This window comes from Pelophylax lessonae (genome assembly GCF_965119305.1).
Source record: "Pelophylax lessonae genome assembly, chromosome: 1".
In the NCBI taxonomy this organism is placed as follows: Eukaryota; Metazoa; Chordata; class Amphibia; order Anura; family Ranidae; genus Pelophylax; species Pelophylax lessonae.
The window spans coordinates 246,960,626-246,972,762 of NC_138768.1; the positions used below are offsets into that span (position 1 = coordinate 246,960,626).

General features: G+C 40.1%; 1 protein-coding gene across 16 annotated transcripts in view; it reads right to left on the bottom strand.

Moving 5' to 3' along the window:
- Positions 1-12,137, bottom strand: part of RIMBP2 (RIMS binding protein 2) — an 855,912-nt gene that overhangs the window by 333,410 nt on the left and 510,365 nt on the right. For all 16 annotated transcript variants that reach the window (XM_082266906.1, XM_082266905.1, XM_082266904.1 and 13 more), the window contains one exon: positions 11,710-11,799. In XM_082266906.1, coding sequence (XP_082123032.1) covers positions 11,710-11,799 — 90 coding nt within the window. The remainder of the gene's footprint in view (positions 1-11,709; positions 11,800-12,137) is intronic.

Here is a 12,137-nt window from a genome sequence, read left to right on the forward strand (position 1 = left end):
GCAAAAGGACTAAGCCTGGGATGCCATTAATGTTCACGAGTGTGTAGAGATAAGCATCCCAATACTTTTAACAATATAGTGTATGTATACTATACACACACACACACACACAGTGCTCAAATAAGTTAAAGGACCACTTAGAAAAAACATCAGATCTCAAAGGGGAAAAATATCGTGCCGGATATCAATACTGATATGGACTGGGTAATGTGTTATAAACAAAAGTATGCCACACCGTTTGATGGAAATTAAAATTATCAACCTACAGAGGGCTGAATTCAAAGACACCCCAAAAATTGAAGTGAAAAAAAAATGCAGCAGGTTAGTCTATTTTGGTGAAATTTCATTGCAGCAACTCAAAATAGTACTCAGTACTCATGGCCCCCATGTGCTTGTATGCATGCCTGACAACAACGTCGGGGCATGCTACTAATGAGCTGATGGATAGTGTCCTGAGGTATTTCCTCCCACTTCTGGTCCAGGCATCACTGAGCTCCTGAACAGACTGGGGTGCAACCGGGCAGCGTCGGATGGACCAAAACATAATGTGTTCTATTGGATTTAGGTCAGGTGAGCATGAGGGCCATTCGGTGGTATCAATTCCTTCATCCTCCAGGAACTGGCTGCATACTCTCGCCACATAAGGTCGGGCATTGTCTTGCACCAGGAGGAACCCAGGACCCACTGCACCAGTGTAGAGTCTGACAATGGATCCAAGAATTTCATCCCGATACCTAATGGCAGTCAGGGTGCCTTGGTCTAGCCTGTAGAGGTCTGTGTGTCCCTCCATTGACATGCCTCTCCAGACCATCACTGACCAACCACCAAACTGGTCATGCGGAACGATGTTGCAGGCAGCATAACATTCTCCATGGCTTTTCCAGACCCTGTCACATCTGTCACATGTGCTCAGGGTGATCCTGCTCTCATCTGTGAAAAGCACAGGGCGCCAGTGGCGGACCTGCCAATTCTGCTGTTCAATGGCAAAAGTCAATCAAGCTCCAGGGTGCTGGGCAGTGAGTACAGGGCCCACTAGAGGACGTTGGGCCCTAAGGCCACCCTCATGAAGTCTGTTTCTGATTGTTTGGTTAGAGACAATGACACCAGTGGCCTGCTGGAGGTCATTTTTTTTTGTTAGGGCTCCGGCAGTGGTCATCCTGTTTCTCCTTGCACAAAGGAGCAGATACCAGTCTTACTGATAAGTTAGAAGCTTCTACAGCTCTGTCCAGCTCTCATATAGTAACCAGTAGTGACAATGACCTTAGCCAAATGCAAATCTGCTGAAAAACAGTTAGAAAATACGAGTAGGGAAAAAAATGTCAGTTGCCTCTACCTGTAAAAACAATTCCTGTTTTGGAGGTCATCTCAATTTTTGCCCATCTAGTGCACCGGTTGTTAATTTCATTAACATCAAAGCAGCTAAAACTGATAAACAACCTCTTCTGCTACTTAACTGACCAGATCAATATCCCAGGAGTTTATTTGACTTGATGCTATACTCTGATTAAAAAGTGTTCCTTTAATTTTTGATCAGTGTGTATATATAAAATTGAGCAGTGTGTATATATATATATTTTAAACTGAATAGGTTGTATCCTGAATGGCAACAGCTAAATGTCAATTGACATTTAAAGTGAAATTACAAACTAGCATTACAAATGCCCCCTTGCCCCTCCTAACACCTATGCTGACTAACCTGTGTAAGAAAGATCTGTATACTTACCTATTTTCAGCCCGCTGTGGTCCGGTCACATGGTCCAGCTAAACAGTGTCAGCCAGTGGCGGCGGCAGGGAAGAGGAGGGAAAGCAAACAATGGATGGGCCATAGGAGCCTATGGTTGATAACACTTTGACATACACCTAAAAGCTACAGTCCAGTAACTGTGTACAGAATGATCATGAATCTATGCCAAGTAAAATGTTCTTTTTTTCCTCATTTCTAAAAGGTACCAGTAGCTGTAGCACAGTTTAATAAAATGACGGCTTAGTTATCTGTTAAGGTGAACGATTATAATCAAGAAAGTAGAAGGAGATAAGAGGAGTGGAACTAGAGCATGGTAAAAACAGAAGAAGATTAAGTTTAAGCTGATATGAAACAACTTCAAACCCATTTCCACCTAGGAAGTGTCTAGTCTGCCAGCTTTAGATCACAGTAATCTCTGCAGTAAAAAGAAAAGTAGGAGCACTGCAGAGTATAAAGTAGATGATTTATATTCTGTTCCCGCACAGGAAACACAAATGTACACTAAGCAATATACTGTATGAAAGATAGCTTCTGAAAAGTACTAAAGCAGTGTTGCCCTTTGTTGGAGGGAGCAAGTGATAACTTTTCATACTCAGATAACATACATTTCAACTTCTTTAAATAACTTGTGCATTTGGCAGAGGAACCAGAAGGGTTATCTGTGATGACGGAAATGTGTTATTTGTGACTCAATACTGCAGTGCATGCAATTGTGTATTGTCTGCACTTTGTTACACTTAAACACCCAGCAGGGTGAATGATCAACCATCACACACACAAAAAAGAGAAGTATTTGACATTCATTTTTTTCTATGATATTGTATTTTGTTGATTTATAAGTTTAGCCTATCTTCCTGGACTGAAATGTTATTATAAACCATTCCCAGTTGTATTATGTGCTTACTATAACATAGTGCCCATATTTTCCCTTTTGACAATACCATGTCTCTTCTGCATTAAACTTCCCTTATTTGACTGTACACTGTGTAGAAATTTGGCAACGCAGAATGACTGAACTCCTGCGCATGCCTGGGACTGACATCATCCTGGGCCGGCCATTTTAAAAATAAAAATGGCAGGAGATCAATACCTGAAAGCCGCCTGGCTGAAATGTCAGTGGCCAGCGGGTAGCTCCAGGGGATAACAACGCTGGGAGAACAGGGGAGTATAATTTCGTTTTAAATCACTTTAACCTTCCTAGCGGTATTGCCGAGCGTGGCTCGGGGTTAAATTTCAGAGCCAAAAGCGGTAATCCGAGCCACACTGGGGGTAGCGCCAGAAGCATCGCTGGATCCTGTAAGCAGGGTTACTTACCACCGGGATCCAGCGATGTATCCCGACGGTGTCTAGCGGCGGTTCTTCCTCCCGATCGTCTCCGTGCCCCGGCTTCCGTCTCCTGCGACGTGATGTTTGCAGGGGAGTGGAACCGGTGGCAAATTCAAATGTAAAACACACCAAACACACTGATACTATTCAAAATAAAAAAAAATCACATTAAATTGCCCCCCAGTGCCCTTTCCTGCAGTTTTACTGTACTTTTTATGTATGTATATATATAATATATATATATATATATATATATGTATACATATATAATATATGTATACACATATATATATATATATATATATATATATATAATAAATGTATACAGTTGGTTTGGGCTGCTCATTCACAAGAATTACATGCAAAATAATGGTACCGCTTTCAGCACCTAAAATCCAAAAGAATCATACCGCCAGGGAGGTTAAAATATGTGCATCTTAAATTTTCATTATTTTGCAAAAATACTCAGCTTTAATGTTCATAAAGTCTAATCTACAGGGTTAGAACCCCTGTCAGATTTTTACTTCTGCTAGCATGTAGAGAACCATGGAGGGACAAAACCTATTAGTATGAAATTGCAAATCCTTTATTAAACGTGATGAATAGTGCCAACATTAGGACACACATATATTCATTTTTTTTTTTTTTTTAAACCTAGCCAAGGCCCTGTGACTAAAGTCAAAGCTCCCTGCAATAAAATATACATAGTGCCTATAAAAACAAAAAATGAAAAATCTCAAACACAGAATATTATTAAAAAAAAAGGATGTCCATCCAAAAATATTAGACCCAGTTATTATCTCTGAAGAGATAATAAAGGGCAATAACCAGTGTTTGAATGCATATATGTACATGTTCTTTACTTGCACTTACATCACTACAACTATAAAACCAACACTCTCAGAATCCAGCATGATGGGGAGGATGGTGATTGTATTTGGGTCTAGTTCTTTTCAATCTACTTTTATTTAGGATGTGGTACATGAAATAGAAAGTAAAGTTGCCATTTTTGCTAATTACTCAAAATGATTTACAATGATTTAGAGCGATTCTAAAACGTAATTTTTTTTTTTTCAATACAAACATGTCATACTTATCTCCTCCTGCCTTTTGAGTTCCCCCCCACTAAGCCTCTTACTATGGGGGTACTAGTGCAGAGCCCCTGCTGCTCGCGTCATAGACACAGACACCCTTACCCCCCCCCCCCCCATTTCCTCATCATGGGATTTTATTGACAGGAACAGGGGTCAATGGCTCCTGCTGCTAACAATTTGCCCTGTGAGGAGGGAGAGAGAGAGGAGAGAGCCGTTGCTCTTGTGCACAGTGCCAGATCAAAATCGGGCTCAGGTAAGTATAAGGGTGGGCAGGGGGATCCTGGACACAGTTTTTTTTTTTACCTTAATGCAGAAAATGCATTAGAGTTAAAAACCTTAAGACTTTAGAACCACTTTAAACTCTACAGGAGAGTGGCAAACCAGGAAAGGATCTCAAGAAAAATGCCAATATGGGCAGCTAAATGGCAATTGAAATTTAAAGTGGAATCCCAGTTTAAACTTAACTAGCATTAAAAAAAATGTCCCCCCCCCCTCCTAACACCTGTGCTGACTAACCTGTGTAAGAAAGATCTGTATACTTACCTATTTTCAGCCTGCTCTTGTTCAGTCACATGACCTGGCTTCCCAGTGTCAGTCAGCAGTGGCGGCAAGGGAGAGGAGGGAGCGCAGACAATAAAGGGGCCATAGGAGCCTATGAGTAATGTCACCGCTCCGTGCTTTTTTAGCCATCATCGAGTGCTCTTGTCTCTTCCCTGCAGCCGTCGCTGACTGACACAGGGGATCACTTGATTGGACTGGAGTAGGCTAAGAATAGGTAAGTATATACATCTTTATTTACACAGGTTACTCAGCATATATGTTGGGGGGGTACAGTTTAACCCTCCTCTTGTGTTAGGGTCAGAACTGACCCGTTTTCAGGTTTTGAATGTCTATAAGTATCACATAAATTTGTTTATTGCATCAAGATTTTTTTACTTTGTCAGGAACCTCTATTTAAACAATGTAATAGAAAAATAATCCTTTTCACTAAATTATAAAATACTGTGGTGTCAATTAAGACGTTCATGGTGTTAGGGTCAATTCTGACCCAGTTATAATATAGGATTTTAGGACACTAATAAGTGCCAAAACTGAAATCATAAACACTCTCTCTGCTTAGTAACAGTGACAGCCAATCCCCTCTCAACCCTGTGAGCTGTAGTTAGGGAGGGGCCTATCTCTTTTCCTGCTTGTCTGCTTCTCTAAATAAAGTGAAGAAACATAGGACAAATTCATTTCAGAGTTGCTGACTTTATTTTACCATTTTTTAAATTTGAAAATGAGAGGTATGCAATCAAAAGAAAGGTCTAGGGGTCACACCAAAAATATTAAAACCAATCTTTTCAAGGATAAAGAAGCCTAACAAGGTAACCAAGAGGTAAGAAACAAATTTGATGATAAATAATTATTCAGAGGGTATTTTATGGCTGATTTAAAACACGGGTCAAAACTGACCCTAAACATCATGGATAGTAACGGAATTCTAACATAAGAGGAGGGTTAAGGCTAGTTAGATTTAAACTGGAATTCTACTTTAGAAATACAAGTGGGTAAAACAGAGCTGGATAAGAATGTAATTAACACTGGCTAACAATCAGCTTGTATTTATTAAAGTTACACTGGGCAATTTGCTCAGTAAATATTCACCAAAAAGATCCCCCCCCAAAGATTTGATGTGACCCTCCTATCAGTTTTGGAAAACATTCCCTCTATTTAACATTAGACATTTGCAGTTCGTTTAGTTCCAAATAAATATTTGGTTTAATTTTTCATTATTCAGAGTTTTGGATATATCCGAATACCTGAATTACAGTATAAACGAAGTTTACTGAATGCTCCGAATAGGTAAATGAAATTTGTCCAAATTTCAGAAATTCTAATTGAATTTTACCTCGATTTCCAGTTGAATTTCAAATTATAAACATATTTCTGAAATCAAAGACTGTGTGTGTTATTAGATTACCATTTCAAAATAATGCTGTTTTTGTTAAACCAAAGATGATTTAAAGAGTCATTGTAAACATTTGATGAAGACTTTTCTTTTGTTTGTTCACTTTGCCACATTTAAATTCCCGATTTGACGATTCAAAATTTATCGATTCGAACATTTCGAATTGAAAAAAAAAAACCGGTAAATTCGAAGAAAATTGGAAAAAGACATAAAACGAATTCCGAATACAAATCCCGCCTACCATTTGAATGAATCAACTGAATTTAACTAAACTAAATAACTAGATTAACTAATCTAAACAAAACTAAACCATTTTTTTCGTCATGTACATGTATATTTATTATGAGGAAAACAACCTGCATAATGAAATGTTGCCAAGTTGAATGCCAATGAATGCCAATCATATGCTGCAAGTACATTACAAGCTCCTTTCTATTTTCTGGTCAAGTATTTAAGGGAATGTTTTGGCATATCTTGTTAAATAATGGGATATCGTTTCACATATTTGTCAGCATACTCTCCATTGAGTGTTTAAACTGTGTTTATACACAATCTTTTCATTAGGAGGATTAAATGTCTGAGGTTAAAAAAACGCTATCGCACACTTCCAGAGCGAACTTGCCCATTAAGCCAGGCATGCAGACAAGCATCCCCGTATCAAGAAAGTAGTGAGTGTGCAGCCCTCTGTTCATTGGATTTCAAAATTGGGCATATTCCTAATAAGGGATTCCTGTTAAAAATGGGGGTCCCCCCAAAGCACAGGAACCAAATGCTGATGGGTACCAAGCTCTTTGCCACCTCTATTGCCTAGAAGGGGTTGTCATCAAAGGGGGGGGGGGGTGTTGTTGCACCTATCTGATCCCATCACCCCCAATGAGCAAGTGTGTGGTGTGAAAATAAGCACACCACAAAAATGTCCACATTTGCAGGGTTCCTTTCGATTTTTAAGGATATTCCCCAGTACATGCTCTAGCTCTATCAGGAGAAGAGTAATCAGGGGACTTTTTCTCCCTCATTTATTAGAAAGAATTTGTTAGTTCACTTGTCTCAGAATTCTAAAGTAAACACATTACAAACTACATTATTATAGCACATAGCAGTGCTTTATAAATGTACCAGGGGTTTTAATAGAAAAGCAGCAGTGCTTTGTATATGGGCCCTTATACAGTAAAGTGATTCTAAAGGTACAAGTTTTTTTTTTTTTCACTTTAATGCATTCTATGCATTAAAGGGGAGTTCCAGACTCCTTGTCAATTTAAGAAAAAAAGCACCCCCATGATTTTCTTTGCTATTACAATTGAATATCACATCACAGAGCTTTGATGAATATGAAACTTTTTGCCTTTATTGTGTAATGTTTGACCCATCCTTCCTTTTTCTCATGGTGGATACAATATGTTGTTATCCTGTTGTTAAAAAATTGTATATAAAATATTTTATGACATCATGTCATTCAATGAGTAAATGTCTCATGTATATATGTTTTGTACATTATTATATTACTTTGTAGAGTATCTGAGGCCCTGATGAAGTGGGTTTTTCCATGAAACGCGTTGGATAATCAATCAGATCCCAGGGCCAAGATAGAAATCTACTGTTTATGGCAGCTCAATTCATCATTATGCTTTTAAAATTAACCTTTTAATCTTTGTGATATCTAATAAAATGGTTATATTTTTTACATCTTTGCTCTCTGTGTTCAATATACCTCAGAACATTCATTTAAAGTCCCATACTATTTACTGTTTTCTATTGTACAATTGAAAGTGGATACTGTTTACAGTGTAATCATTGATGTGGCTTATAAATCTTCATTTATTCACATTGTCCCGGTATACAGACAGCGGCCATTCTTACTGTGGGAACCTGAAGCCCACTCGTACTTGCTTCCGGGATTTGGTGCAGCTGGATACCCAGTATGCACCTCCCAATCTCAGGCCTACACAGTCTGGACACAGCGTGACGCACTGTGCTGATTGCAGGTTACCATAGTAATGACGATGGTTGCAAAAGTTTCCGTCCCATTGTTATGGCAACCTGTCAATCAACACAACCAGGGAAGAAAAGGAAGTGCCATTTCTGCTTTTTTAACTACCTCAATACTGGGCACTTAAACCCCCTTCCTTCCCAGACCAATTTTCATCTTTTAGCGCTGTTGCATTTTGAATGACAATTGCGCAGTCATGCAACACTGTACCTAAACCTAATTTGTGTCATTTTTTCCCCACAAATAGAGCTTTCTTTTGGTGGTATTTGATCACTGACAGGTTTTTTCTTTTTTGGTGCACAAATAAAAAAAGACCGAAAAGTTTGAAAAAAAAAAAAAGATTTTTTGTTTAGGTTATAAAATTTTGTGAATTGATACGTTTTTTCCTGCACTGATGAGCACTGATGACGCCGCACTGACAGGCATCGATGAGTAGACACTGATTGGGTGGCACTGATGGGGTTGCACTGATGGGGTGGCACTGATATGCAGCACTGATGGGCACTGATAGGTAGCACTGATATGCAGCACTGATGGGCACTGATATGTGGCACTGATATGCAGCACTGATGGGCACTGATATGTGGCACTGATAGATAGCACTGATATGTAGCATTGGTGGGCACTGATAGGCAGCGCTGATGGGCACTGATAGGCAGCACTGATGGGCACTGATCGGCGGCACTGATGGGCACTGATGGGCACTGATAAGTGGCACTGATCGGCACTGATGGGCGGCACTGATTGGCACTGATGGGGGGCACTGATGGGGGGCACTGATGGGCACTGATAGGCAGCACTGGTGGGCAATAATGGGCACTGGTGGGCGGCACTGGTGGATGGCAATAACGGGCACTGGTGGGCAGCACTGATATATGGCATTGGTGGGCAGAACTGATAGGAGGGCACCACTGGCAGGCTGTTTGCCATCCCTGGTGGCCATGGTGGGCATCCCTGGTGGTCAAGGGTGGGCATCCCTGGTGGCTCTAGTGGCACCCCCCCAGGGCTGCACTGGTAATCAATGTTCTGATTACCAGCACAGACCCCCCCTGTGATCAGTGAATACTTAGAAATACTCACTGATCACCCCAGCTCCAGTATCGATCATCCCTCTTCTCCTCCCTGACAGGATCTGTCAGGAGGAGAAGAGATCGAAGCCGTTACAACGGCTGTATTTACATTGCATGACGGCTGTGATTGGACACAGCCGTCATGTGATCAGGAGGGCCAATCACAGGGCCCTCCTGACGCATCTTGTTGCACTGTGTCCAAGGGACGCAGGCACATCGAGATCGCGCCGCTGCGCGTGCCCGCGGCGGCGCGATCTCGCTCCTTCTGAAGGACGTTCCGGAACATCCATTCAGAAGGACGAGACTCCCACCCGGCCGTATATGTACAATGGCCGGGTGGGAGGTGGTTAATAACACGATGCCAGAAGCGGAGGATACCTATTGACTCCTGGGATTGAGGACACTGATATCTCAGGAGCCAATGGGAGAGCGGAAATTACATACCTTGCTGCGACGAGGTGGGCTGGCAGTGGTGGGATTTTTAAACAAAAAAGGCATAAAAAAAACAAAAAAAAAATATCCAAAGATTAATGGCACAGGGATCAGCTACCAGTGGGGCCAGTTGGTAAATAAAGTGGAACTCCACTTTAGGGTAAAAAAAAGCCTGATCTTGATCCAACGATGTGCATGAGAGCAGATACTCTCTTGGCTCTCTCTCTCCACATTAGACAGAGAGGCAGCAGTGGGAGTCATTGGCTCCTGCTGCTGTCAATCACAGCCAATGAGGAGGGAGCAGGGGGCAAGGCTGAGCTGTGCTTTGTGTGCCAAAAGACAGATAGAGCTGGCTCAGGAGTGAGTATACACAAGTGTCCCCAGAGTAAGCAGCTTGCTATAGAAGCACTTGGCAGGGGGGAGGAATCAGGAGTTCCAGGGGGGACCCCAGAAGAGGAGGATTGGGAGTGCTCTGTGCAGACTACATTGTGCTTGGCAATGGCTTTAAATACTTTTAAACCATTGTATTAATATAGAATCCAGTTAATGTTAACTAATCATTGTAGAAAGACAGATCATCAACAGCAGCCAACTTTGTATAGAATTCTTTAATAATATAATTTAGAATAGTTTTACTGATGTTTTAGCCTAGCTCTCAATACATACCCAACATTTGAAAGCCACAAAAATCACAAACATTATTGCCACTTAAATCCATCTCTAAATGCCAACAACATAACCCCTCTGTGAATAGCTTTTTCAGCAAGATAAAGCTTCATGCCACATAGCTGGAAAAGTTTTGAAACAGTTCCAGCAACTAAACAGAAAATTCCGCCTAATGCAGCAGGATCCTCAGGCAGAGAACAATCCAACCAAGCATCTGTGCAAGGTGGAACAAGCTATACAGAGCTGACATCAACTACTAGCTAATCTGAATCAACAAGGGGACGCACTGAAATTGCCATGAGCCAGCATTTTCTGTGTTATGCTTCAGAAAAACATCTTAAAGGAGAATGTCTATCTGGACAAAACCTTCCAGTGCCCGCATAATTTAATTTCAATGTCAATATTTAGGAAGTAAATTCAATCAAAACAGATATACCTTTTCGGGATGTATGCTGGCAGGTTCATCCATTCACTGACTTCTCATAAATCTCAGTAATAAATTTCAACACCCCCCTTCTTCTCCCACCCATGCAGCCGTAATTCTTTTGCTTGGCTTTATCCTGATAAATAGTGTAATTCTGCACCTGCTGGAATCTCCATTTATCCCCGTTCCCCAGTGATCTCAATCCAGCTTCATGTCACTAAATAAAGGTGACAGAGAAGGTCCAAAGAAAATATTTTCCAACAGACTTTCCTATCAATGCAAATTTGAAAATAAAAGCAAGAGAATGATAAAGTCTCACTAACATATAGAAAACATGGACATCAAATACAATAAACCATGTAATACAAATTGCATGTAAAATAATTCCAAATGTCAAATGAGGTCCACTACATGGGTGATAAATCTTATCCCCCTTAATGACATTGTTTCACTGGCTGTCCTCTATGATTGGCTATTTCAGAATTGCTGCTTATAGTGATTGCATAGGATAGCATAGGATAAAGAAAGTGTTTAAAGAATGTATAATTGCCTTGATTGTACAGTTGCTCCTAGCTTGAGAAAGTACCTATCATGGCTCAAAATATTGTTAAAAAAAACAGGAGTTACTATGTTTGTACCACTGCGTTTTATTAAAGTAAATTGGCTATTTTTCTAAAAACAAAAAAAAAGACCTAAGAGTGAATATGTAACAATTTATACAAAAAGCTAGTTGTGGCCAATTTGAAACCAGCACATAAAAACCCACAGGTTAGTATACCTAAGAGATGGCATAAATATTGTTGTAGTTCATACAACATCCTTACTCTTACAATTAAATTTTCCTTCTCGATATTAGATTAGAACACACAATATTTTTATCAAAACTAAATGCTCACACCCTATAAATGTGGTATATGAATAATAAGGGTTTGATTCAGTGACTTTGTTTCTTTTCCACACTTATCAAGGACACCTCAACATAAAATCTGTATACAGAAACCAAAGTGATAATTACCTGGTCATATTGCAAGGCCCTTTGGGATAGGCTGGCATACTGAAGACTTAAGCGACTCTTGTCTTGTACAGCATCTTTTAATTCATCTTCCTACAACAAACCAAACAGGAAAGCGGAGACTTAGTGCAACTTGACATAAAATGAAACTTTTATCTTTATTTTCACATCCAAATGGATATTGGCTCCACCCTCACCTATATACTCCAAAATATTTTTAACTGTTAATTTTCTAGATATCTCTTCATTATAAACATAATACACATCTTTAGGTGGAGATATAAAAAAGAGTGAAAAGGGTAGTAGATGTGTGGCAACCATCTACATACAAAAATCACTGTTATTGTAGAAAAGTAAAATTTGCATACACAACATATATCAGAAGACATCATAAAATCCAATTCCAGCTAGCTTGCTCCTGTTGGATTACA